General features: G+C 49.8%; 6 protein-coding genes across 6 annotated transcripts; 2 read left to right on the top strand and 4 right to left on the bottom strand.

Annotated features, from left to right (window-relative positions):
- Window positions 1-45: 45 nt before the first annotated feature.
- COL26b_000683 (uncharacterized protein) lies at window positions 46-1,365 on the bottom strand (the record flags this gene model as incomplete). The annotated part of the gene is made up of 3 exons (XM_053173648.1): window positions 46-804; window positions 866-1,012; window positions 1,066-1,365. The coding sequence occupies 3 exons, from the start codon at window positions 1,363-1,365 to the stop codon at window positions 46-48; spliced, it is 1,206 nt and encodes a 401-aa protein (XP_053042205.1).
- A 7,127-nt stretch (window positions 1,366-8,492) lies between these two features.
- Window positions 8,493-9,449, top strand: COL26b_000682 (uncharacterized protein; the record flags this gene model as incomplete). The annotated part of the gene is made up of 1 exon (XM_053173647.1): window positions 8,493-9,449. The coding sequence occupies one exon, from the start codon at window positions 8,493-8,495 to the stop codon at window positions 9,447-9,449; it is 957 nt and encodes a 318-aa protein (XP_053042204.1).
- Window positions 9,450-10,435: 986 nt separating this feature from the next.
- COL26b_000681 (uncharacterized protein) lies at window positions 10,436-11,380 on the bottom strand (the record flags this gene model as incomplete). Its single annotated transcript, XM_053173646.1, has 2 exons — window positions 10,436-10,992; window positions 11,173-11,380. The coding sequence occupies 2 exons, from the start codon at window positions 11,378-11,380 to the stop codon at window positions 10,436-10,438; spliced, it is 765 nt and encodes a 254-aa protein (XP_053042203.1).
- Window positions 11,381-17,346: 5,966 nt separating this feature from the next.
- Window positions 17,347-18,049, bottom strand: COL26b_000680 (uncharacterized protein; the record flags this gene model as incomplete). The annotated part of the gene is made up of 3 exons (XM_053173645.1): window positions 17,347-17,529; window positions 17,638-17,778; window positions 17,879-18,049. 3 exons carry the CDS (start codon window positions 18,047-18,049, stop codon window positions 17,347-17,349), a joined length of 495 nt encoding a protein of 164 aa, XP_053042202.1.
- A 2,984-nt stretch (window positions 18,050-21,033) lies between these two features.
- On the bottom strand, window positions 21,034-24,254 carry COL26b_000679 (uncharacterized protein; the record flags this gene model as incomplete). Its single annotated transcript, XM_053173644.1, has 5 exons — window positions 21,034-22,334; window positions 22,382-22,862; window positions 22,935-23,260; window positions 23,309-24,078; window positions 24,136-24,254. The coding sequence occupies 5 exons, from the start codon at window positions 24,252-24,254 to the stop codon at window positions 21,034-21,036; spliced, it is 2,997 nt and encodes a 998-aa protein (XP_053042201.1).
- A 1,777-nt stretch (window positions 24,255-26,031) lies between these two features.
- Window positions 26,032-27,641, top strand: COL26b_000678 (uncharacterized protein; the record flags this gene model as incomplete). The annotated part of the gene is made up of 2 exons (XM_053173643.1): window positions 26,032-26,469; window positions 26,682-27,641. The coding sequence occupies 2 exons, from the start codon at window positions 26,032-26,034 to the stop codon at window positions 27,639-27,641; spliced, it is 1,398 nt and encodes a 465-aa protein (XP_053042200.1).
- Between the last annotated feature and the right edge of the window lie 134 nt (window positions 27,642-27,775).

Below are 27,775 nucleotides of genomic sequence, written 5' to 3'. Positions count from 1 at the left end.
TTTTGAATCCGGGCTACCCCTGTCCGAACAGCGGGGGGCCTGGATTTAGTGCGGGTGGCAGACCCAGAGGGTGTTGTCCGTCACGTCGATAGCCTTGCTGTCGACCTGCTTGCCGCTGCCGTCAAATGGGCACACGCGGCGCAGGCCGCACTTGATATCGCAGGCGTCCTCGTTGTCGCCCTTGCAGAGCGCGACCTCGTAGCGGCTGGCGTGGCGGTCGTAGTCCTTCTTGCAGCGGTTCGTAGTGACCTTGTACTGCGCGCGGGGACCCCAGCCGTTCAGGGTTGTGAAGCCCCAGTTGTCCGTGTCCATGTCGTTCCTGTTGGCGCGGCAGTTCTGGTGCACGCCGACGTGGGTGTAGCCGTTGTTGCGCATGTACTCCTCGGTGAAGTAGTCGAGGATGAAGGAGTACGACGAGAAGTCGCCGTTGGCCGGGAGAGAGCCCGCGAGGCAGTCCGCGACCTTGCGGGTGTAGTACTCCTCGCAGCCGTAGCCCTTGTTGACGGCCGTGAAGTCGTTGTCCGTGGGGGAGTCCCAGGGGTCGATGTTCTTGTCCGTCACCGTCTCCATGGTGTGCTTCATGCTCTTCTCGCCGACGAGCCATGTCCACTTGGTGTCCTTTGCGAAGCCTTTGGAGTTGTACAGCATGATGGAGTTGTAGTCAAAGGGAACGGAAGTGTCGGCGCCGGTCCAGATGTCGAACTGATCCAGGTGGTCCTTGTCGATGCGATCAGGCAGGATGCGGATGTATTGGTCTCGGTCGGGCCGCTGGTGCTCATGGGTGAGACCGATAACGTGGCCCAGCTATTGTGCGAAACGAGTCAATTGAGTCTTCAGCCAAGCACACAAGATGTTTGTCACGAACCTCATGGCCAGGAGTGCCAGCTTCCAAGCAAGCCTTGTAGGTGCCGACACTGATGAACTTCTCCCAGGCATTGGGGTAGTCGAGGTTCACAATCATCTCGCCTGAGTAAGGGGCGCCAAGTTGCTGCGCATAGCAGCCGTCATCGTACTAAATTAAAACTGTGAGATGGCGATCTTGAGTTACTTCGAAACCATTCTCACCTTCTTGAAGTTCACCCAAGCCTCTTGGTTTGTCTTGGGAACGAAGCGGATGCATGTGGACTGTTCCCACTGCCTCATGGCACCTCTGATTGAGTCGGACAAGTCGTGGGGGAGGCCCTCCAGGATGTAGGGAACGGTTGCGGCATCCCACAATCTATAGGGTGCCATTGAGCCACGCTTTTCCATCGACATGGCCTCGATTTCAGAACGGTTGAAGATGTTCTCAGGGAACACAGCGGCTCGGGTGGGATGCGCGAGCGCAAGCGCAACCGCCGCCCCCTTCATAATAGTAGAAGCCATATTTCAAGGGACGTAAAAGAATGACGATTTGGAAATGAATGACAGATCTCTCTTAAAGAATGATAGAGATCGGAATTGATGTTGTTCGCACACGCGATAAAGAGACAGAACTTTAACAAAAAACGTCGGCCATGAGTACTTATACGAAACTTCAAACGGAACGATCGGGGCTTTAGGAGAAAGGAGTTTGCGGACATTCAGTGCGAAATGGGAGCATGAATAACCAAGCAATCGCACGCAAACCGGCACTGCCACGCGAGGCCCGGATCCAAAAGAACTCCTCGTGCTTGAATCATGAGAGATTCTACGAGTGGAACAGACACACCGCGCTTTTGGCGTGAAGTCAAATAAAGATGTCACGACTCGTAAGGCGCTCCCGGACCAGGACTCGTCCTATGCACGCGATGGGATACCCCATCAACAGTTGATAAACCCCAGTAATTAGATTGACGATCTACCAATGCGCCTTAGTCCATGAGCCCTCCTTTATTTCGAAGAGTGACCAGTTCAGCAGAGTGTCAACCACGTCGTCGATCAAACACCACTCGGATTCTCCCCCACCAGTCGGAAAACACCGAAAAAAAGCTTCAAGCGCAGGCCCTTACTCGTGTCATCGCAGCGGAAAGACCAGCATCAAAGATGCTTAAAGCAACACTTTAAACACACGTTGCTCTCGCGTGGAAAAGTTCCGATGTTTGGAATAGTAATCACGGGAAATGGGTAATGCAATCGTTCAATAGCAAGGTCGATGATGCTACTTGCCGAAGCCATGGAGGTCCAAGTACGTGCATGACTATCCAGCCCTCACGATTAGCAGAGTGCGATGAAGGAAACGGGGCTATTACGAGACTGTAGAAGTGAGGCGAGTCTTGCTTGGCAAGGGGAAACTATGTCGTCTGTGTCAATTTCAATTTCAGGTCCAAGGACCTACTCAAGCAGGCTATCCCAAAGCTACTGCCCAACGTCAATAAACCATCATAGGCAGATTATTCGCTTCATCTCTGTTGTCTTCCAAATCATTTCAGGGAAAGCTCACACCCCGTTCTTCAACGTTCAGTTGTCATGATTGAAAACTTGTGTCACTCCCGTGTCCTTCCCGCGTGAAAAGTCGGGAAGCATGCTGTCGTCTCACGCTGATGTGATTTGTTTAAACAGGATAAGCTTTTGCAGGACCGCGTTGTGTGAAAGAAACACCGGTGTTACGTCTATCTAGTTTATGAGGCAAATCTTATTCTGTATATTTTGTGTGTTCCAAGCCCAGAAAAATCGGAGTTGGGTCTTGTTCTGTATTGTCGTTTCTGTTCCCTTCATTCATAATACTGCGGAAACCATTCCAACACCAAGGATACAAGTGACGAGTTCTGTTGGTAAAGAGACTTCAAACGGACAAGATGCATGATGAACAGTTGGCGGCGAGTCGCGACCAAGATATTGACCTTGGATCTGTTGATCTTGTTGGTTCACGGGAGGTAGATGGTCAGCTTCCTCTTAGCTAAGGTCTTCTTTGAAAAGTTCTTCGTGCTTTAACGAACGTACTTAGGATGTAGAAAGTCAATATTTGTGTGTTCACAGGAGCCAGTTGAGAGCACGGGCCGAGAATCTCTCAACAGCAATGATCATGTCAAACTTGACAGATTTGGGCTTCGCCATGGATCATTGGCTGTGCTAGTCTTTCGGATGGGCAGTGCCTGGTCATAGGTGACCTCGGAGAACGAATTTCTTGTTCTTCTCGAGCGTGGACTTGAGCTTCGGCACGCTGGTTTGGACAATAGCGTCGATGTTGCTAGTATGACGGTTTCTGTGTCCGTGAATCCTCAAAGCTAGACCGAAGGTCACTGGCCACCAAATACCACTTTTGTCGAGGAGCTGACCAAGGGGAACAATGTGCCGAGTTGACACCGGACTCAGGAGTCGTTTCTAGTATTTCTATCTTTTGTGGGCTGAACCAATGTCTCATCCGGTAAGGGACTCTTTAAGAGGGTGTTCAATTGACTACATATCACGTTCGCTGGTAGGCTTGAAAGTACCAATGCCACGGTGCCCATGGTTATACCCGATCTTGGGGTCTTCTTGATGGGTACTCATGGGGGAAAGAGACCTATCCATGGATACCCATCAATGACTACCCATAGGGATACCCGTGGGTATTTTAACCCTGAACTTGAGACCCCTTTTGCCATTGATCTCACGCGCAGTAAAAGCGATATGGGTAGGTAGGCTCGCCGTCTTCTGTCTCCGCAGGGGGGTTCAGATCTCTGCTCAGTTGAGCCCCAAGGGGTAGAAGTTTGATCTTTTGGCGGAGAACTACCTAAGTCAGGCCCAGTAGTCACTATTTTGGTTCAATAGTCTTTTTCTATCATTCTTTTAATTTCATACTCTAATTCCTCTTACCGTCTCCATCCTAATCGCAGTCGTACTAGTTCCAGTGGTCTCCGTCGTTGTCCTCGTAGTCGTGTATGCTGATTACCCGCCCGAATAGGAGATCTCAAAGCGCATGACTGTGGCCGAAGTGGCTAAAAGAAAGGTCGACGTAACCAAAGATCGGCTCAGACTGAAATAACGAAGGTGTAATCAATGAATCAAATGAGATGATCCCCAAGGAGTGTAATGAGAGTGCATCATCCCAGGTTCAGGGAGCGAATGAAATGAGTGACTGAGATGCGATGATGAGGAAGGAGCTCACAAGACGACGAGCAGAACTAATGAATTTTACACCACTGAGACACTCCAAAAAACAATGTAACTCATACGAAAGTTTCTCGCAGGCTTGGTTCGGAGTATCCAAGTGGTGTCGCTCACCAGATTCTCAGCCCATACTCCCAGACTGCTGAGACTGTCCTGTTGAACGATGAATCAGACCAACTTCGCTACGGTGCTTTCATCACTGAGGAAATCGCAGGCCGTCTCACGGTCATATCCAGATATCGACGGTTCTTTGTACATGGGTTGAGCATCTGGCAGCAACCCTCTATTGGACACGGCTTCGCGAGATACACACACACCTTTGATATCTTTGGTTCGTGAGACTTATCAATGTAGCCGAACGTCATTTTTGCCCTCAAATTCATTTTCAAGCTCAGGATGAGCGCAACTCGCGTGTATACAGGATTTCGAGCTGTCGACGGATCGCTCGGGATCGATTAAGTTTGAGACTATGGGGCCTCTGCGGTGGGAAGGCCCGGAGCGCTCTAGCGTCTTCATGATCGCCGATGGGGACTCGCGTTGGTATTGAAAGCAGGCTTGCACACGGTTGACTAAACGTATCGAGTGGAGACCGGTTGTGGGCGATTGTATTTGACGCGTTTATACTGGCGAGAGTTATTCCGGTAGAGACTTCAGAGTCTTGGCTGGCTTCTTCCAGGCCGTGACAAAAGTCTGTCGACAGCTTGGCTGGCCATTAAGCCTTGAAGTTAGTGGCTTCTCAAGAAATATTGCACAGCAGGATATGCACGACTCTTTGAGTCTTGGAAAACTGTTTCAGTCCCATAGTAGCAATGAGCCAATTTCTGTTTAGGGCGTATTTGCTCTGTGGAAAGACCATCCAAGCTACTGGGCTTGTGTCAACGGAAACCACATGCAACCACGGCGCTCTCAATAGCACATACTGAAACGCTGTCAATACATGATAGATAGGAGATCAAAACAAAAAAAAACAAATCGACGACTTACGTATCTATTTGCCGTCTCAGAAAGCTACAAGACTAGCTTAAACCAAGATACAAGTGGCCTAAAGAGCATCGGATGACCACCTCAGTCTCCGAAAACAACATCACACATCATAACGACCGGTGACAGAAAGGGCTTAAGCGTTTGGCGGCGCCGTAAACAAATCATTAAGTATGTGGTACGCCTTATTCTTTTATTGCAGCAAAATTGCCGCCGTGGCGTTCAATACGACTCGATATCTCACAATGCCTCTATTCAAAGTCCATATGACAATAGAATTGCCACGTAGAGATTGGAAATTGTTGGACCCGAGAATTTACGTGTGAGACCATTTGGGCTTAGGCAAATTAGACTTCACAAACTTAAGTAATATAGACACAAAGTCTTGGTATAACTGAGAGTCCGGCCTTTGTTAAAACGATTTCTCAACTGCCAGCGTTTGAAATCTCAATACAACAAACGTAGAATCTGGAAGACGGGCTCTTACGCATCCTTGGAGCTACATATTATCGCATCATTCAACCTAGGAGAATATGACGCAGGAGAAAACTTCGCAGTTCCTGCGCCAAGGCACCACGTCAAGTTCGCCTAATGCGTGGACGCTGTTCATAAAAGGGTTCCTAAACAGGCACGTTGACTAGCGCTCTCTCCTACAATCAGGATACATTATAAAGATACTGCTATGCTACAAGGAATAACGAGAATGAAACAGTCTTCGAGAAACGTTTCCCGAGTTTCCGTTGAACCTTTGCCTGTCCACTTACTGGCATAAGACACGGAACTACAGAAGAGTCAATTCACGACAAGGAGGGTGAGCTAGCTATTCTACACTGAATGCATGCATTCGTCTGTCAAAAATCGTGTCTTGACAACCCCATCAGCTTGATTTATGGTTTTGAAGTTACTGGAGTAAGAGGAGGCCATTGGCTGCCCTAGAGTTAGCATAAAGCTGCGTCTACTGGCACTCTGTAACGGAAGCCGAGACGATACCGAAGCGCATGGTCGGCCACCGTGAAGTGGCAAACGCTGGGAACAGGACGATCAGAGTCGGTAAACGCGATTGCCAATTACTGAATACGAGCAATCCGCATTCCGCCGGCCGTCTTCTTTTGTCAAGAGTTTGGTGCAGCTTCCAAGACTCTTTGCTCTGAACAAAAACAAGGTACGCAGTTTGGTTGACCGTGCGCTCTCTGATGATCTTGGCCAACTTGGGTTTCAACGCCCAGCCTGAACCACGAAAGGGGAAATGAAAACATTCGACGTTGGCCTGATTCGAACAGAGGTCGTCTACAAGGCAGAGATGCCAAAACTCTCGCGTAATCGTCTCATATCCCGGGGGATGAGACTCGTGCCAGTGCAACGTGCCAGTGCAACGCCGACTCCACCGCCCAATTTGCTCGCATCGAGGCCTTGACCTTGCCCTGGGGGCCTCTCAGTGTTACTAGTGTATTAATAGACGCGTCGAATGTTCGAATGTTCCACGTGTCTTGCCATGCCAGACGTGCAACTTCGAGCCCGTCATTGTTGAGAAACGCCGGTCGTCGGATCTTGAATGACAATCAACGACTCTTTCCTCGGCAAGTGCTGAGTTATCTTGAGGCATTTTGCGCATTTCGCATCTCATGCAGGTCAACAGGCAGCAGCTGAGAAGGGGCTGGGGGCGGCATGGGCCATTTCATGGATAAAAAAAAGAATAGCCACGACAGCCGACAACAAATATTTGGTTATCTATCCTCTCATGCGACGAGTTCGCTTTTCCCTAGTCAATGACCTGTTGATTGGCGGTGTCGGGCAGACATCACCGCGTGTTGGTTCTCAATGTGACGGATCATATTGGAACCAACAGAGTGTGACACCCATCACACGCAGAAACGATGCAGAAATGCCCCGCATTCGTCGCAACCCCCAAGAGGCGCCACAGAAATTCTTCAGCGGCACTTGCCCCCCCTTGCATATCCGTATCGATTTTCCTTGGCCAACCAAGATGTTCACAACAGCGGATACGGTTCGTGCCCTGGGGGAAGCCGGAAGATGCTGCACTGTGACTGCAGTTGCTCATTGCTCGTGTGCATATGTTGACGTTCGAGTCTGGGGTCTCTCGACACCACTAAGAATTAATTACGGAGAGCGACTAGTTGCAGAGATGGTTAGAACCGTTGGATCCCGCATTTAGGATCAGAAACGTGACCTCGGGCTTAGTCAGAAATCTCGCATCCCAACATCGGACTAACGTGAGAGATTGCCACACTTCAGGAGTGAGGGGGATTGAATCCATGAAAACAGTTTGAGTGTCAAAGTTGTCAACCACGCTGCTCAGAGGCTAGCAAGGGGATGAGAAGGAGCAGCAAAGAGGGGAAGAGCAGGGAAGAGGGCGAGAGGGCAAGGGAAAGAGCAAGGAAAATGGTGGGAGAGTCAGGGGTGAGATGGCCAGAAGACAAGGAGCAGACGACTATCGTCGACCGGAGGCTGGTCCGTTGACCGTTACCGGTTCCACAAACAGTGCACCGACACTTCAACGAGCCCCGACGAGAACAACCCCGGCCCATAGCAGAAATTTCGGCGCTACGTGGCGCAAGTAGCCCCCATTCCGCACTCTCTTCCCGCTTTAAACCGTTGAAGAACTCTGGGTCGAGCCAAGGGTTCCAAACGAATGGGATCAATCAGGAAGTCAGAAGGATCGAGGTGGATGTGCGGGCGAACCAAACTTCCCGATTCCATCTGATCATCGCATGTGTTCTGCGGAATCCCGAATCGCAGACCGTGCGTGCCGCAACGTTAGCCGCCGACGCCGAGGATGCCGTGATGCCTTCGACCGGCATCAATAGCATGTAACCCTAAGCGGGTTGGTTACCCTGCCAAAACGGTGACCATCAAAACCAGAGCCGGGGGGCTGGGACAGACAGCAAGGTCAGGGAGAGAAGAAGAGGCAGAACTTCAGAAGGCACAGACTCGCGAACCAAACATCATGGAAAAGCGTTCGATCTTATATGTAGTAACAAGCGAAGAAGCTAGCAGACGGTAGATACAATAACCATATAACAAACGCGGAGCGCAACCCCGAAACGATCGGTTCTACAAAATGAAGAGAGAGCGAGAGAGGGAAAAACCTCGAATCCAGATGGGCCGACACGCCAAATGAGGTCCACACCCCCCAGTCTTGGCGGACCTATGGCGGCATTACCATGTCGCAGTCGTATCTTTTTTGTGAGCGGCTTCAGCGGTAGGTCGATTCAGAGTCTCCCGAGATATTGCGACTATCCACATTAATCCACCTGGCGTGAACTATAAATGATGAAGAGACCCAGGGAACTGGGAAGATGGCGTGTCCAAGGAGGATTTCGGATCGGCAATCTGGCGCCGTTGTTTCATGATTTCATTCATCATCAGGCCCTTCCGTCTTCGACTTCCGAGTCTCTGAACTTCTGTCGTCGTCGTCATCTTTCACCCTCCCGCAAAGCATCATGGCTGTCCAAACCCTTAGCCCGACGTCCTCCATCGCGAGGTTGCCTACGTCGGCCATCTCCAAGGTCAAGGACGCCTTGTCTCTTGCTCACCTCATCACCGAGAGCAACATCAAGGCCTATGTCCTGCCCGTCGTCCTCTTCGCCATGCTGAGCTTGGCGTCCGGGGGCGTCACCGTCAAGTCCCCCAGCTGGGCTGACGTCGCGGCCTCTTTCCCGAGGGCCCTGCTCTACATCTGGCTCTACGTCTTCCACTTCGACCTCAGCAACCAGAAGGACCCGGAGTCCGTCGAAGAAGATAAGATCAACAAGCCCTGGCGCGCCATCCCCTCCGGCCGTCTCAGCATCGAGGACGCCCAGAAGTGGTACGTCGTCGCCACCGTCCTCCTCCTTGTCGCTAGCATCGCCCTCGGCGGTTTCCCCGAGGCCCTGGCCTTCATGGCCGAGACCTGGGTCTACGACTACGTCGGCGCTAGCTCCTGGTGGGGCAAGAACATTATCAATGCTCTCTTCTACTCGACCGGCCAGCTCGGCGCCACCCGTGTCGCCTCCCACTCCAACAACATGGCCCGCGCCGGCTACGAGTGGTGCGCCCTGCTCGGTCTCAACACCCTCACCACCGTTCAGATCCAGGACTTCAGAGACATCAAGGGCGACGGAGCTCGTGGACGCCGCACCCTGCCCCTCGCCATGGGAGACGTCCCCTGCCGCTTCCTCACCGCCTTCTTCATCGTCTTCTGGTCCATGGCCCTGTGCGCGTACTGGCAGTGCACCCCCCTTGAGTACATCATGCCGGTCATGATGGGCGGATACGTCTCGTTCCGCCTGCTCTTCGACCACTCCACCAAGGCTGACCGCATGACCTTCCACATCTACACTCTGGGATGGCTGCCGATCCTCTACTCTATTCCTTTTGTCAGCAAGCTGGGTTTCCTTAGATTTGGAGCATTGAACTAGACGGATAGAGAAAGCGCTAGAGTTACATGCATTTGTTTCCTTGTGTGTAAATAGACGACGAACATGATACCTTGAATATAACTCAAAATACAACTAAGCAATGTCCTATGCAGTCTGACACGCTTGACGTTTGCTGTGACGTCGATTGACGACCGCCTTATTCACTTATCTTTCCTGTTCCGCGCTGTTATCTTTTGTTCTTTGCTTTTTTCTTTTTTCTTTTCTTTTCTTTTTCTTTCTCTTCTTAAACTATTCAACTCTTTGTCGCGGTTGGGGCAAAGTCTTGCTAATTCTAATTCAGGGGCCAATGCAACTTTGAACGTAACGCTCAGCAGGACGGTCTTAGTGCCAGCCAGGCACTAAGCTTTCCGCACTCAGTCGTCCTTGAGGTCTCGCGAGTCTCAATCGGTGCCGCATTTTGAGTTCGTACGTTCTTGGATATGCAAATCCATGGATCAAGTCTGGCCGTTCTACTTTCATTTCTGAAGAGAATTGCCACCAAGCCGAGGTTGTTCTCAAAGCGACGCTTTTTGAGGCCTGACATTAGATTATCTGTGCTTCCCCGAACTTGGTCATCACCCAAGCCTCAGCCATCATCGAGAACCAAACCTCATTCAACATGTTGTTTTTTAAACTGGAATTCTCAGGAACAATAAGACCTATCAAGGCTTCTTTAGATGGCAGGTATGTTAGGAGACAAATATAACATAATGATGATCGTACAAGCGGCTTTTACGTGAGGCATTCTTCTATCACAAATCGGACTATGTTAAATCTGCCCTAACCTTTGTGACACATACACATCAATTAGGCGGAGTTGAACGCTCAGAAGTTACGACCTCATGAAAGGCTATCGAAGGCTTAAATTATGTACCTGATTGTGGATCTGGAGTTTTATTGCCAAATGAGTGTGGTGGTAAATGCAATAAAAGGCAACCGTGTGCTTGCACATGTGACCAATGCAGCATGTATAGACCAGTGCCAGTTCACTGAGCCTTGGGAGGCGCCTTGTTGACTGGCATGATAGTCGTTGACGGCTTGTAGCTCGGGTAAGCAAACAGATGGCGTCCCGAACTCTTTCCTTTCTGCCCAACAGTATAGGCATACCAGTCTTTCCAACCCTTGTTACTTAGTGCAATATGTATGTCTTCCAACTCCTTCTTGTCATTAAATACAGGAAGAGTTTGGACATAGAGTCCAGAGGAATGTCCAGTCCCACTCATGCTGAAGTTGTAGAATTGGAGACCGCCAACCCTACGTAGTGCTCGCGAGGGAATCCGAATGTCGTCCCACCCGGGACCACCAGACCAGCTCATTGAGTTGACCTGTCCTCGGCCATCGGCCCAGATGTTGATGTTGTGGGTGTAAACCTTTTCAACGCGAAGCATGAGTCCGACTGCAACTTCGACAAGCGGTTCATCGCCAACCTTTCCTTCCTGAGTGTACTCCTCACGCTCGAAACTGACACTTGCATCCGCTGTTGCCTTGGCGTCCGCCTTCATTTCCATGAAGTTTTCCCCACCTGAGATCTCCAGAGCGAATCCTGGTTTTGCATATAATTTCGTGTTGGTAATCTCCACCCGCTCATTGTCGATTTTCGTGACGAGGCTATTCTTGGGAAAGTCTCGAATCCTTGCGACGGACGGAACCCATTCGATCAGTTTGTACGCCACAATGTCTCCAGTGACTCTCCATCAGCCTCCGCTTGAATCCCCTGAAGTACGGTCAAGACGGGGGCTGATGTAGTATGCCGGGAGATCAGGCAAATTATCGTTGCTAATGCCGAACCACTCCTGTAGCTGCTCATGGTTCATGTGCAGGTCACCATAGAATTCGTTCGAAAGCGGAACCCGAATGACCTTGATGTCACCATCATTATAGTAATAAGCGTCGTTGTTGTCTTTGGCAGGACTATCGAATTGAAAACCCATTGTGAAGGTGCTGAGGGAAACAAATAAGGTGATGCAGTGATTGATTGAATGATTTTGGGTGAGAAATAATGTTATCATTGCTTGATTTGTTCTCAACTTTATAGATGTTGGAAATGAAGAACTCAGTATCTAGCGGAGATGAGATTCCTGATCCGGATAATCCACACTACTAGAGAAAGCAGTGTTGAAGTCTCTCTCCTGCATCGTCATTATTCAGTGTAAAGCACATAGTACCAGCTGTTACGGTTCTTATTGATTCGAAGTGGCGTTGATCGTCGATGATCAGGTTACCATAGAAGCGAGCTGCAAGCTTTCAACTGCGAACAGAACAGACGATGGCTCTTGTCAAAACATCAAACTGATCCGCTCCGTCTCGGTACGTTCACACTCTAATCAGATTGGATATTTTACGAAAATGTTTCAAATCGACTTGCATTAAACTTTGTGGTAGTCAAGTTCCTTAAAACACCATGTCTGGATTGAGTCTTATCCCAACATGGTAAGACAGGTTCACGTCATCCGTCACATCGCGTATCCGGCACCACTGAACTACTACCCAAACAGCCTGCATGTCTTACAACTTCCTTCTTGTCATGTCCATCTCAATGTTTGGCGAATCTTCCGCTAGATCTGGTATCAAAAAGCGTCTCAGGGCACAATCTGGAAGATAAATGCCTCAAAATGGAATGGACTGGTGTTGACTTTTGTGCGTAGGGCCACGCGCCTACTCAAAAGAACAAATCAGCCATTCGAGCAGCTTACCGCATCGAAGACTGCCGGAGCGGCCCGTTACCGTCGCTAGTGGGAGGCTAACTATATGGGTGTCTTGGAAATATCTAGTAGGAGCCTTTCGTTGGTACTCATGATGATGAACATAATCAAGCCACCAGCAGAGCTCTTCCAGAGCCCTTCATAAGTAAAGCAGAGGCCAGCGTTCGCGCCACTTAGCGACAGTACTTACAGCGCCAGTGCCTTCGCAGGAGACGTTGAGGCAGCTGTGGGGCCGCTAAATGGTCCATTTCCCAGGCCTCAATGAGACGGGTTGATGATTTCGAATTTTCAGCTTCCCACGCTTGACTCTTGGCGCCCGGTTCTGTCACAATTGAAAGGTATCAAGCGGTACATGCTTTGTAATTGAGTTTGCCGCCTTTCTCAATCCTACACGTATGTCTCGCTACCCTACCCTGCCCAGCCCTCAATCAAAGACACAAACGCGCTCCCGACAACATTAACCTAGACAGCTTGCATCCCATCAACATCAGTACCTGTTGCCCAGGATCTCGCGACGGGGCTCAGCAACATCATCCGATTAGAGCCCATACGGCATCAGCGGATGCCAGCTTGGTATTTACGAGGTGAGCTGCTGATACCGTTATTCCCACGCCGATTGAATGACCAGGAACTGTATACTGTAAGTGGCTGTATGACCAGGTGGAGAGCGACTGTTGGAAAGCATGGCAGTGCAACCTGGTTCAAAGAGAGCCAGAATGACTCTATCTATTATCTATAGATATTAACGCAGCATTGATCATGCGGCATATTCGAGGTAAGATACCTTAGTGACGTCGCGCCGTATTATGGGGACAAGGAGGCTTGGGTCTTTTGTTTGCACTAACTAATTGAGGGTCATACTGTCCAGCCAGATTGAATAGAGCTATCCTGATTTTCTGCCTTTCACTGTGATTGACTATCTGTTGTTCCCAAGGTAACTTGCCATTTTAGATTTTAAGCATCTTCCGACGCCCGAGCTTGAGAAACAGCCTTTGCTCCTCGTGGCACGATGATCGTAACCTCACATGATGAATCGTCTGTTCAGCGGCTCGAAAATGGTCTATGATATGAATTATGAGATTTAATCCTTACTTTTGGGAGAGAAAAGTAGGCTATGTACACACCATTTGCACCACATTGCAGTGCCCTCTGATCATCAAAGGGTCGTTCCTGACGGTCGGTACCACATAAGAGGAGACCCGCAAACAGCACAACTGCTGTCAGAAGCGCATGGGCGACTTCTAATCTAGTGAATGATTGACATATTGAATGGCAAAACATGTAGCAAAACTCCTCATCCGCCCATCTGGAGATAGAACGTTTAGTTACTTCAGTCATCCCTAATTCGTACCTTTGCCCTGTCTCTTATGTGCTGCCTCTTTGCCCATTGCTTTTCGGTTTTGCTCAAAGCAAACGGAGCATGCATTGATCTCTTTGATAGTTGAAGGTTTTGGAAGTTCCAGCCGTAGCCGCTTTGAGGTTTCGAGGATGGATATCAACGCAGAAGTCGTCAAGTGTGAAAATGACGGGTCTGCCTGGTTCGAACGATGGACCAATAATCTCTTTGCTGCCGATGAGTTGCATTCCAGAATTAGACAAACGTAAGCGAGTCGCCTCATTTTGATGAAAGTGCAAAAAAGGCGACAATCCGTCTCCGTATTGGCCAGTCTTTCGGGCTTATCGAATACAAGGCTGCAATCTGACACTTATGTTCCCAGTGCTAGACCCAAGCCCGCACCAACAAGAGCAACTAGCCTCTATGGGGCCAGTTTCAGATCTCACTGTATTGAACTATCACAATACCAAGCGATTTGGGGCCAGTTTACCATGCCCTTCACCAAACCGGCGCAAGCGCGATGCCACCGTTCATAAATAGCCCAAACCCCGAGCACATACTCGTCCTCAGCTGTAACCAGCTCTACTAACTCAAACAAATCACAATCACCGCTCTTTGCTTCTAGCGAAGCTTTCTATTAGAGACACTGCAGATTCTCAGCGCCCTGCATACCTCTGCCGTCACGAACGTCAAAGAGCGGGGACCTCGGAACCCCGCGCTTGTCACATTCCGCCTAGTCGAGAACCTGACTTGCAAAGCTCTGCCATTCTTACACACTTCTACGAAAATCCAGAACTTTGTTTTGATTTTAATTTTGATTTTGATCATTCACCATGTCCAGTTGTCGATACGCTGCTTCAAGCCTCACACTCAGTCGACCACCGCGCAGCCGCCCTTGAAGATGGGGAAAGTTCCTTCGATAACCTGTTGGTGCAGGAACAATTGATCAGTGACAACATCTCGTCCTCATCGATTGCAAGCACGCAACAGAACATCGAGTCAGAACTGCGTCATTTCTGGCGGAGGATTGGTCCTTTTCAAGATATTTGGATACTTTGGGAAATAATACTGGGACTCCAACTTTTTCACCCGCATCGCCGTCTTTTCACTGCTCTCATTTCATGCCCGCAGCCGCAAGATGTTTTGATCAGCCAAGGCTGGAAATGAGCATGACCAGCACAGATACGCCATTTGACAACAGCTCAGGTCAGCCTGAGCTCCTGACATCGTCGATTTCTTCACCAACACCTATCAGCCCACAAGCTATGCCAAGCACACGAGGCCCAGCTTTACTTCCCGAAATCGACCATAAGCAAAGATTTGCATGCAAAATGAGTTGCATCCGGTCTTTCTCAAGCCCAAAAGATCTCCGGCGTCATTATCGCTCAAAGGCTCATACCGAAGAAGCAATCCAGTCATACGAGTGTCGATGCGGGGTTACTCAACTCCTCGCAAGGATCATTATCGAAGACACCTGAACAACATCTCTCGTGGAAAGACTTGTGCGTACCGCAGGCCCAACTTCCGGTGTATTTGTGAGAAAGAGGGTGCAGAAAGCAACCATCTAAAGCAGATCAAGCATGTCAACGTATGCCAAGCAGGACGAGGTGTTGCGGGTAGGCCAAAGAAGGTTAGTGGGTAGCGCTTGTTTGGTTCAAGTTGATCTAGTGGTATCTTGCCGTAGTTCTCTCACGAACTTCCATACTCATTTGATAAATTCCAACATCATGTCTCCGCGCCCGAATCATACGTCCCTTAGAAGGGAGACACATTGTGCATTGTGTGTCTTCAGCTCACTCGTATGTTAAGGCATAGAGTGCTCTTTACTTTACTTTCCTCCTGATGTTGAAATCTGTGATTTCTCCCGCTGTCTAGGTTTGGAAACCAGCAACACCTAATGTAGTCGCGCAGGGATGACAGGGTTCATGGTAGTCCTCGTCCTGTGCCAATCAATGTTGCCGACAGGCGCCAGTCGGCTTGACCAGACAAAAAGACCAAGAAATTGAATGCGCGTGCGGGGTAAGAAGCAACCAGTTCCTTCTGAATTAAGCTTGTGATCTGCAAAGCTGATGTGGTCCCCAAACCTTGATCTACAGGACGAACTGGCGTCCAGAACGGACCAGAAGCTTCACTGTGCGTACTCATTGTCTTCGAAATAGACCTTTACTCAATTGATCAGGTGAAAATCGACTCTTGCGTGGCTCAGAGTTCGCAGATGAGCTCTTCTCGTTGCTGAACATTTACTCAAAGGCCTCTGAGAATGATGTGTGAGGGTGTATTTGTTAAAGGAATTCAGCGAGCGACTTTACCTGTAATAGTCTAATAGATGAAATCGAACACCGAGACTATGTGTCTTTTCGGCAGCCTTCCGGCAGACGTGAGAGCAGATCACCCGGTGATCCAAGAATCTTGGCCGCGCAATTCAAATCCCGTGCTTATTCGGGGGCCGCGGGAACTATAAGCCATTTCTGCAACAAAAGGAAACTGAAGAACGACATCGAATTATGGGGACCGGAAGAATACAAGTTGATTAGTCGAACTCTATGATTGCCCGCATATACTTTAACTGAATGAAAGCTTGTTGGATAAATGCGCTAGACAGCAAATCTAGGTCTTTTTCTACAGCGCCTATATCAAACCTTAGCCTCCGGCGCCTAGAGTTTTACAGGTTCCCACATTCGGATGTTTTGGCATTGGTGGATGAAAGACGAGTATTCGTATCGAGGCTATGCCAACGTCGTATAAGGAGGGTCAATTGATGCGCAGATTCCAAGTGAAACATCCTGGCACGCGATTTGACCAGGGCGCATCTCCAGTAATATTAGGGCGCGCCGATGTCCGGCGGCGACTTACATATTTGCCTGGAACATCGCCGGCGGCTGTTCGCGCTTGCTTGCATGGGCTCAGTCCAAATGAGCGCGCAGTACACGTAGGCATTTTGAAACTGCCGTAATGCTGTATCGCCGGTTAAATCGACGCGGAGGTCAATCGCAACTACAGCCTTCAGGTCCACGGTAGTCGGTCAAAATTAATCTGTGAAGGTTTATGAACATGAATCATCTCCTTCAGCTAGGCATGTTCTGCTGCAATTGAGATTGCAATTAATCGTATCCGATCGTAGCGCGTCGTTGCAAAGGACCGTGAAATCTATAATTAAATCTAGCCTCTGGATCACTTGTTCAGCATTGGAACGTTGCCATCTCACCTAAGCTTTTCTTTCTCATACTTGACCCAGAGCTCACAACAAAGAGAATCCTGTTTCTTTAACCAACATAAAAATGAAGTTCATCAACGCTCTCTTCCTTTTCGCTACCCTCGCTGCGGCTGTCCCGGCGGGCAATCAAAATGAGCCAGTCCCTGCAAAGCTCGAGGCCCGTCGTGGCCCAGTTGTCTCGTGTGTTGGAAAGAAGAAATTTGGAGACAGTAGGTCATCATGCGATCTATTCAGATATCTTGGAGCAATTCTGGTCCATGTTTTACTCGTTACTAACGTAGCGCGAATCACAGCCTGCAGACAGAACGGCGAATGCTGCTCGGGTTATTGCTCTCCTGTTGGAGCTTGCGGAGTCAACTAGGATACGTGCAGGACTTGTACAAACCTATGCGCCAGTCATAAGTCAAACACTGGACGTGGCATGGCCATGATCTTCCCAAGCTGTATTTTATTGTGAGACCGTTCTGGTCTATGAAGCATCTACTCGTCTAGAATGAGACGAATTGCATGTTTTTGAATTAAATCAATGAATGTCTTGCCCAACTCCAGCTCGCGCGATGAATCCCGAAAAGCCATATCCGTCACAAAGTTTCCATGAGTCAGTGATCAAAAGTGCGGAGGATTTAATCTCTCTCCCACCGGCATTCATGCCTTGAATCTCTCAGGCGCGCGTTCCTCGGCGCCGTCCTGCGGGACGGCCTTCGCCTTGCCTCGGCCTGGTGCCGACTCGAACTTGTCCTTCCACTTCGCCTCCGCGTTGAACATGGACAGACACTGCATGGCCGAAGGCTTGCCGTAGTCCGGATCAGCACCGCCATCCAAGAGGACCTATTCCGAATTCGTCAGCCGTCAAGCTCCGATATCCGTGGCACCAACATTTCTTTGATGCTTCACGATGGCTGAGTGCCGGGCAATTTCTCTGACGTTCTCACTTACTTCGATCACTGCATCCAAGCCTTTGAAGACGGCACCCGCGATAGGGCTCTGACGCTTGTCGTTCAACCTGTTAGGGTCTGCTCCATGTTGGATCAGGAGCTTCACTGTGTCCGCGTGACCGTAGTATGCCGCCAACATCAACTGCCACGAATGTTAGCTACCGCCATCCGTGCTTTCCATATGCCGAAGCCCCCGGCAGTGAAGCTGCAAACTGCCGAGCATGGCGCTCGGGGAAGCTCACCAAGGTGTCTCCCTTCTCATTCGTCAAGTTGGGCGGAAGCCCGTCCTCGAGAGCCTCCTTCAGCACCGTCTTGTTGCCCTCGCGCGCAGCGTTGTACATGCTGGCGGCCAACTTGATGGCCTCCAGCGACGGCGAGAATGCCGTAGCCGACGTCAGACTTGATCCGCTCATGATGATGTATGAAAACGAATTGCGTGATTGCCTTTCGTAGGGCTGAGACTTAGCGATGCCAACAACGGTAGTGGTTCCCCCGCGATTGAAGGTGCCGAACCAATGTGAAGGGCGGAGTCGTCAGGTCAGCAACGTGCGCTATTCGGTGAAGTCGGGGCGAATCTTCGAGAAATCATTAGTAATCTGAGACATGATTGGCTCGGAGTTTGGAGGGCCTTCACCGCTAGCATCAAAGTCCGGCGTTTCCGTGCCACGTCTCATTTACTCTCACTGATTTTGTGGCTGGCTGCGATCGCTGGTATGTCGAGCTTTTGCGACTGAAAATGGAAGAAAAAGAGGTGTGGCTTTGAGAAATTGCCAAAACCGCAGCTCTGTAGCTCTTACCCAAAAGTTGCTGCTTTCTATCTCGGCCTACCTACCTTCCTCCAATCTCACAAACACATTCTGGATGCGGTATTGACATCTCGGAGAGCAAAGCTTTCAATACAATAGTGACTGTTAAGGTTGCTTGCATAATAGTTCTCGTCGGATGTCTGACGCCTCTTTCTGACGTTTTCGAGCGGCTTGCTACAGCCAGGTCATGATACATCCTCAGCAACAGATTCACAAACCCTACAGTTATGAAGAAGTTCGAGCAGCGATACAAGTGGGGGAAAACACTTTTTTAGATGCACGGCGAGCTCTTGGATGTGGGATATCGTGGTTGTTTTATAACGAGTCGCTATGGACGGCTTGCCTGAGGACATGCGCAGTGACAAGAGTTAAAAGGACTGCGCCAATGGCCTTGCGGAATGTGTCTTGGGTGACCATGACATCAATTGTCGATTGAAGTTTCTAGAAGGGAAGGGAGCGAGTCTAAGAGTTTAGCCCTTCAAGAGGAATATGTCTTTGGCTCTCCAAGCTTCAGACACTATTTCTGAACCTAATTCGAACAAAAAGGCAGGAAAATGCTACACTTTTACTAATGATAGAAATTCGTAGTTTGGACTTGTGATCATACATATCTGCTGACATGTTTTGTCCCGTTGGAACAGGTCAGGCAGAAAACTTTGCTTGGCCGACAATATGCCAGTGGCGATCAGATCCACCAACGTCATGTTGAAATGCAGGATGTAAGACCAATATTACTGGAATCTTGAGAGAGGTCGATCCGAAATCAGCAAGAAGTTTAGACTGGAAACTGGCCCCAAGTATGAGGTGAATGGCAGTCAAAATAATAATTGGCCCCACGCTCTCACAATGCCACATTAACCGGCCCCAGCAAAAATTGGCCCCAAAGAACATGATCCCAAACAAGCCCAGTCCATTGGTACCTCGGTTTGGGGCCAAATACATTCTGGAGCATATATATCGGAAAGGCTCCAGAGTTTTGAGTAGTTCATGAATTACAAACAGATAACAACCATCACGCAATTAACCCAAACCTAGCCATGGCATCATCGAGACAAGCCTGATAATAACCAAGTTAGTGTCCAACTCCAGTCTTTGAGTCTGGTGCGTACTAACATGCGCCACAGAATGCAAGAAAACCAGCAGAATACGAACGCCTGCTTAGAAAAGGGAGTCCAGAAGCCGAAGAAGTCGTCATTAAGCCACCCGATGGATCGTTGGCTCGACCAATGTGCTAAGGCGGAACCATGGAACGGGCTCATACACATGCGCAAAGATCACACACACCTGCCGTATAGAAGGCCTGACGATGCCAAAACCTGGAGCCAGGCAGCCAACCCAAGCTCAAGCGGATCTACCTTGAGGTCCTGAAGCCTCGTTCTCAGTACTAGCCGGTCTGTCCTTGAAGTCTAAACGGCAGGGCTAGGCGAACTTGTGGAGATGGTTCGCATGGGTCGCGGGAAAGGCGAACAGAATTTTCAACCCGCCCTATAAAGAATTTGTTTTCAACTGTGCACACTCCCTATAGGCTTGTCTCAAACATGTTCAAGACTATTTTGAAAACCCCAGAGTCCAGACCGAGACACGACCACTTGTAACAGTCCTACACATACGCCATCAACCATCATGACAGCCAACAATAACTTGAGGAAGGTCTTCATTGGTACGAATTTGTCCGTCCCAGACGTTTACAATCTCTGGGGATACAGAGGACAAACGCCAGCGGAAGCCAAAAGGCGCCTTTCCTGGTCATTTGTCCGGACCGAGATAGGCCGCACAAAGTACTATGGACATTACGTCGAGGGTGTGAATAACAGAGAGTTCAACGTCATTCGCGGTTACTTCGAGGGAACTCTTCGCATGCGCCCATCTCGGATCAACGTCGAACTCCAGTGTCCAAAAGGACCCGTACACAGACGCAGAAATGTCGTTAGTTGGGTGCGGACGGATTCCCCTAGGCTACAGCCTCAGCCAGGAGCACCGCAACAGACGGCCATGCCACAGAATCATGCACCAAACATGAATACTGCTGTCCCTCAGACTTCGGGAACAGTGCCGCAACAAGTCCCTATGCCGCAGAATTCTCACTCGAATATGGATACCCCCAATCCTATGCCTTTGAGAACACGCCCCAACCAAACGCCCGCATTGCAGAATACGCAATTGAATGAGATGTCGGGATCCGGCGGTTCGAGCCCACCCAACTACCAGCCTCTGCAGCCTCTGTATCCCGAATTGGGAAATCTCGACTCTGATCCGTCCTCAACTGGACCTGACTTCGGTTCTTCTACTTGAGTCGATTATGGGCTGAACGATGGGTTATCGCACCAGAGTGATGGAGACATGAGGTAAATACATCTGTAAGGCTCAACTCAGTATCCCAGCAGGAGGGTTAACTGACAAGATTGGACAGAAAAGATTGTACATAAGGGAAGAGACAGGAAGGGTTCGACAAGAGGTGATCCAACGAGTCAATAGCAAGGATCACAGCCGGGACAGTGTAGTAGTTTATTTCGATGGAATGGTCCATGTCCTGAGTCCTGACTAGGACACAGTGCAGTAGTTGATTTCAATGTATCGATATAGTGCAGTAGTTATTTCAATGGAACAGTCAAGGTCCTGATAGACCGAAGCTCTACAGGCTCTATGAGACCAAACTTCTGCCAAGCCGCCTCAGTGTAGTACGTTGGTGTTTGCGGACCGAAGCCGATGCTAAAGACTCGGTCTACGTTTGCTTTGACTGAGTTGAACAGGGTTGTTGTCACTTCAACTCTCAGTGTGTTATTGCCTGTAATGATGAAACGCGAAATATCAGCAACGGGGTCTGTCGGGTCAACCGGCGCAAGCTGTTTCCCATTTACCCAAGCTCTCAAGGTATTCAACACGGTTCCAAAGTTGATAGTCACGGCTGCCTGGTCGTCGACAACACATTCAAAGCTGGTGGAGTATGTGCCAACCCCGCTAAGGTGCTCGATGCCAGAGATGTTCGTCCAAGGCCTCAGACTGTCCAGCTGACCAACATCAATAGTAGTAACTTCGCCTTCCAGGGTGTCATTGTCGGCGGATGGGCCGTATGAGTTCACGACAAGATGCCAAGGGCTCAGAGTAATGACAGCTTGAGCTGGGCTGGCCGCAGGAGGGAGAGTAATCTGGGTTCCGTTGCTCAATTTCAGCCATGCCTCGTCAGATCCATGGAGCCATATGTCAAGGTCTTCCGACGAAGGAATGTGGATCGATTCGACGTTCGGTGAGTGTTCAATGACGAAGAGGTTGTTTTCAGTGGATACCGAGAGTTCAAGTATGAGCGTTTGATGTGCCTTCAGCCCGACCCTCGTCGTGATGCCTGTAGAGGTGTTCTGGTACACAGCCAGAGCGGTCCTTTTTCCAGTCCAAGCGCCGAGAATGAATGGGGCTGTATTTGGGCGCGCGGAAAGCGAGATGTCAAAGGTGCCATCTTCGCCGGTGTTGTATAGATAGACGTAATTGCTCTGGGAGGAAGTGTCTGATGTCCAAAATGTGTAGAGGTTGGACGCATTAGAGTTTCCATGTGTATTGGCACGCGGTAAAACGCCGTCGACAATGAGCAGAGAGGGAGAAAATGCCTCCGTGCTAAGAAAACGAACAGAATCGTGGGTCAGGAGTTCGTCCATGCTGGACGATACTTCTTCCTGGCCGTTGATCCCGATGGTGACATTCGGAATAGTCCCTACGATGTAGATCGGCAGACCACTTTGAGCGAAGCCAAGAAGTGCCGAAGATGCGTTGGGCGTGATCTGTGACTGGTTGTAGATTATCAAGGCTGTGTATCCAGGTCCCTCTGGCGCAAGAATTCCATCGACAACTTGAGCGTGGTCAGACACGAGATTGCTGGGGCCCAAATACTCAAACGTGTATCCTGAGAACTGTCAGCGAACATTACTTCTACGGAAAGCTTCATCTTACCAAATTCATTAAGATCGCTCTTGTTGTACACACTAGCGCCAAACTTGAATGGAACTTCAAAGTAGTAGAAAGCAAGATCAACTTTTGGAATGCCTTGCCGCATGATCATTGAATTCCTTGCAGAGTATGTCATGAGGTCGTTGAGATGTCTCCAAGCCGGCTGTCGAGGACCCCACATATCCGAGTATTCGTACTGGAAGGGAGTGTAGCCCGGCCATGTTGTCCCAGGATACTGCCCGCTATATGCGTAGCCATGTAGAACGACGTTGTTGACACCGGCGGCGAATGAACCATCAAGGAGGGCTTTTAGATTGGGGATGGTCTGCTTGTAGGTACTTCCAAGAACTGCTCCGAGCTCAGTTGAGATGACGTTGCGGCCAGCTAGATGAGCTGCTCCGGTGAATTGACGGTACTCGTTGATGCTTTCGGAGAAACCCAAAGACTCCAATTCTGGGACTTGCACATGAGCTACTGCTTGAGTCTGAACAACTTCATGTCAGCATACAACATTTTGCAACAGGAAAAGAAGGAAATATTAAGAACAAGCCCTTACCATATCGACTGGCATATTGTATGCGGGCTGCGTGGAGAGCTTCAAGCCTTTGGCTGAGGCCCAGGTTTTGTAGTGCTCCAAATACTCCAGATATCCCTGGCCAAGGGCTGACTTGTAGTCTTGCACGTAAGGCCCCCCATCAGTAGCGTACTCACCCAGGGTGTAGGTGACATTGTACGGCGGCAGGTACCCACCCCATGCGTTCGTGGCATGAAAGAGGATGGGGAGGTACTTGGTGATGCTGTAACGGTTCAAGGACTCAAAACGAGAGGCTAGTCCATCGGACCACGGCAAAGCGGCCTGCATCTCCATACTGTCTTCCCAGACTAGATACGAGTCAGCATTGGGCTTGAGGTCAACAAGGAATTACGAACCGTATTCGCCAGCCTCCTTGACGAGAGAAGCGACCGTATCATCTGATAGGATCTGTTGGTCCCAGAAGTCTGTCATTTTCTTGGCTCCATCAGAACTCCAGTGATCCACTATCCAAGAACCGTTACCCAGGGCCGTCGTGGCATTCGCGATGGAGACACAGCTTCTCTGGTTTGTGTAACGATCGTAGATACCGAAAACGATCCAGGTTCCATTCCCTTCCGGGGGGATCCACGAGAGCGTGCCCTGATTGGTGACGTTGGTCAGGTCAACCAACGTATCCTCCTCGAGAATAGACATGTAGAAGTATTCCGTCAAGTGGACTTCGGTAACGATCTTCCCGGCCACGACCGCCACAAGGTTGTTGGCGCCCCACGGCTCTGGTGTGTTCATGAAGCCGGTGAGCATGTTGTACTGTACGTCGGGCATTGGCACTGGCCCTGAGTAGAGCTTCCCCGACGGAACCGTAATATTTCCATACACGAGCTCCTTGGCGAGGCCCACGGTCTCGACCACAGAGGGAACACCGGCACCTTGGTTGGCACCAAGGGCTAGGTCGAGTTGCAGACCATGGGCTGCAGTTGCGTTCAAAGCCGCCGCCAGCACCCCTTTGAAAGCTTCTGTGCCGAATCCGTACATGGACCAATCAGTCAATGCCGGGCCCAGACCGTAGTTATAGAACGGGAGGAACTCTAGGCCTCCAGCTCCAACTTCAGCAAGATGGTTAACATCGTCAACGACAGACTGATGAGGAACTGAGGCATCTGGGAGCCTGAAAAAACTTAGAAGTGTTCCAGTGAAAGGAAGTGAGAGCGAAAAAGGTGCCTACCAATACCGAAACTTTGGGCGGTACTCTGTTGATGGGTCATCGAATCCGGAGAGCGAAGCCAAGGAAATTGACGCATGGCTGATACCGGTGATGAGCACCAACCAAAGCAAATAGTGCATGGTTAATGAATCACAAGACAAAAAGCAAATCTTGTTACAACACGTATGTCTTGAAATATCGAAAATAAGAATGGCCGATGGTGACTGCCAGGTAGAGCGATAAAACGACAACAGCAAGGCAAAAGTTTGAGATTGTCCGGCATCTATTGCCTTTTATGTCCTGTCAGACATACAGCCATGTTGACACGGGGAGAGAGCAGCGAACACATGACTGACGGGTGCATGTCTACATTTAACCCAGTCCTATGACTTATTGGGGATAGTCAAATCTGGGGTACTTCGGCAGATGCAGCTCGATTCAGCGTTGCGATTGAAATTTAGGTAATTCTGGGGTGAATGCATGTCAGTACTTGATGTCGTACTCGGGGCGAATACGGCGCGTGGATCAACAGCTAGAATGTCAAGGCATCGAGATGGAGTCGGGAGAAAGCATGGCGAGGACACCTCCAGAGGGCTGTGCCTTCGGTCCTTATCATGCTCATGGGGTGGAAGAAAGGACGATAGATCCTGACTTGCTGCTTCTGATTTGATACATAAGGTCCGTAGTCCAGTTGACATATGTTCGGCGGCGCTTCTGGTGGGGAACCCTGCAACTTCTCGTGAGTAATACGACGCCTGACGAGAGGATACGCGTATAAAATTTACAGATCCAAATGCACCGCATCGTGCACGAATAAACTCCGGGAGAAAATAGAGCGAGGGAAACATGCCCAGTGTGGCACCTGACGGAACCTGTCTGAGAACGCGTCAATTGAGTCCTCAGCAGCGTTTGCAGTGAAGATTCTCCCTCATACTGAGCGCATAGTTACACATACGAGAAAGCGCTAGTTTTCAGAGCTGGCTTCCGTGCGAAAAGAATAGACTAGCAAGATGTATAGCAGTGCATCCATCCGGACTGATGATGTGGGAATAGCTGGTGGCTATGGATAATGTTTTGTGAACTTCCCATTTGTTAGATGGTCTTAAATGTATATCCAAGGTTTCTCGGCAGTATGTAAATCGGGATGCAACTTCTTCAAGAGCCTCAAACCTACGTTGAATCACGGGGGAAAAATCTGCGCAGTCTGAAAGGTCACCGTAGGTGGTGGTCAGGTGCATGTAGCTGGATTATCAAAGCAAACCTCAGGCGACCAGCCGGGCATTAGCCCCGACAGCTTAAGAGTAAGTCCCGGAAGATTCAAAAAGAACGACTAGGTAAATCGGTGTGCATGCCTGAACAGGAATGTGGTTTAGGAAATTGCAAGTAGAAAAAGCAAATTCCTTTGTTTTGACCAAACATGCTGTCAGCAGGATCTCTAAACTAATGCCGCTTCCTCCACCAGAATCCCCTCAGTATGCATAGGATGGCGAATAAGGCTCAGGCAACCGGTGCTAGTGAGCTTGCCGAGGCGAAGATCGCCAGCTTGGCAGAGGGGATTGCATTTCTTGTGCAACGTCGGGAATACCCCTCGCGAAGGTCGGTTCATGCTCTGGGAGCGAATGGTTTTCATAAATAAGAGCAAGACTCTTGTAAACCTGTGATCGGTGTTTTAGAGCAGAGGATCGCAAACATCTATTGATCATGGTCATTGTACGGTCAACTTTGATTTGTTTGACCCTTGTAGGGGTTGTGGCTGCAGAGGGCCACTGCAAAGTGTACCCCGGCGATGATGCATGGCCCTCCGACGAAGCCTGGGCATCGCTCAATGCTCGAGTCGACAATCGTCTCCTCAAACCGCGACCGCAAGCCGCAGCATGCTATCCGGGGACTGAGTACGATGCAGCTGCATGTGCGACCATGTCAGCCAACTGGAACAATTCGTACACTCATCTCGACGACCCTATCGAGATGTTCTCGCCTGTGTACTCTGGCCTCACTTGTCTTCCTCCCAATGTTTACGACTCTGGAAACTGCTCAATGGGCGGATACCCGTGGTATGTTATCAATGCGACTTCGCCGAAGCACATACAGGAGGGAGTTAGGTTTGCAAAGGAAACTGGGATCCGGTTGGTGGTTAAAAACACGGGCCATGACTTTTCTGGCAAGTCTGGAGGCGGCGAATCCTTGAGCATCTGGACGCATTACTTGAAGGATGTCGAGTACATCCCAGAGGTAACAGATGAGATCGAGGGATATGCTGGGGCTGCATTCAAATGTGGTACTGGCGTACAGGCGTTTGAGATTTACGAAATAGCTCACAAGCACGGGAATGTCGTCGTTGGGGGAGAGGGCCAGGTATGTAATAAACATCTTCCTCTTCACTATCGCATTTCCAGTCAAGAAATCCAACTGACAACCTCTATTAGACTGTCGGAGTAATGGGAGGATACATACAAGGCGGAGGCCATTCTCCTCTGAGTTCTCTCTATGGCACAGGTGCAGACCAAGCTCTGGCATTTGAGGTTGTGACGGCAGACGGGAATCTCATAACAGCCGATCATACACAGAACTCTGATCTCTTCTGGGCTCTTCGAGGGGGCGGTGGCTCTACCTTTGGAGTCGCGACATCGGTAACTGTCAAAGCATTTCCGGATATGACCACCACAGCAGCGGCGTTCAAATTCTCCACGGCAGACGGCATTTCGAATCTTACGTTTTGGGCGGGCGTGCGGAGTTACTTTGACTACTTTATCGACAACGCAGATGCAGGAACATACTCCTATTTCCGAGTTCTGGCGAATAACCCGGGCCCTGGCCATTTTACGCTTCAAATGTCACCATTTCTCGCTCCCAATAAAACCCTAAAGGATGTGGAGTCTTTGCTGGGCCCATGGCTCACAGACCTTGCGGACATGGGAATTAAGTTGGCCCCAAATATTACTGAGTACGACTCGTTCTACCCATCGTGGAAGGACTTCTTCCCATTGGAGGGAGTGGCGAAGGTGAATATCCAAAGTGGCTCTCGCCTCTTCCCCCGAAAGAACTTCGAGTCTGAAGATCTGAAACAAGCCACCTTTGATGCTATCCGGAAGTCCGTTGAGACAAATCATGTTTTCATTGGCTTCAATATGAAGATGGTTAGCCCGGACGATCCTGATAACGCGGTAAATCCAGCTTGGCGCGATAACATTCTATTCGCAATACAGCTGGGATCGTGGTCTATCAACGCCACCGCAGATCAGATTCTCAAGATCAGAGAGGAATTTACTCATGGCCACATGCAGCGCTGGAGAGACGTCTCCCCAGGTGCTGGCTCTTACTTGGCGGAGTCAGATCGCATGGAGCCAAACTTTCAGCAATCTTTCTACGGAGACGAGAAATACACTCGCTTGCTTGAGCTGAAAAAGAAATGGGACCCTGAAGATGTGTTTTATGCTGCAACTGCAGTGGGCAGCGAATTTTGGACAATTGAGACTGCCGATGGATTGCCTCATGAGAATGGAAGACTGTGTCGTGTCGAGGAGTAGCCAGGCATGGATTTGAGGACGTGGCTTCCGGGTCAAACTCTCGCGGGCTAGGGGGCGTTAGTGGAACCCGGTGGATGTGGGTGTACCTACACGAATGTAAAGTTCAATTTTATAGACGAGGCACCGTGATGGCT

The sequence above is a fragment of the Colletotrichum chrysophilum genome, assembly GCF_026319265.1.
Source record: "Colletotrichum chrysophilum strain AFK26 chromosome Unknown scaffold_3, whole genome shotgun sequence".
Classification (NCBI taxonomy): Eukaryota; Fungi; Ascomycota; class Sordariomycetes; order Glomerellales; family Glomerellaceae; genus Colletotrichum; species Colletotrichum chrysophilum.
Note: the sequence above shows the minus strand (reverse complement) of the source record. Positions and strands in the feature narration are given on the sequence as shown.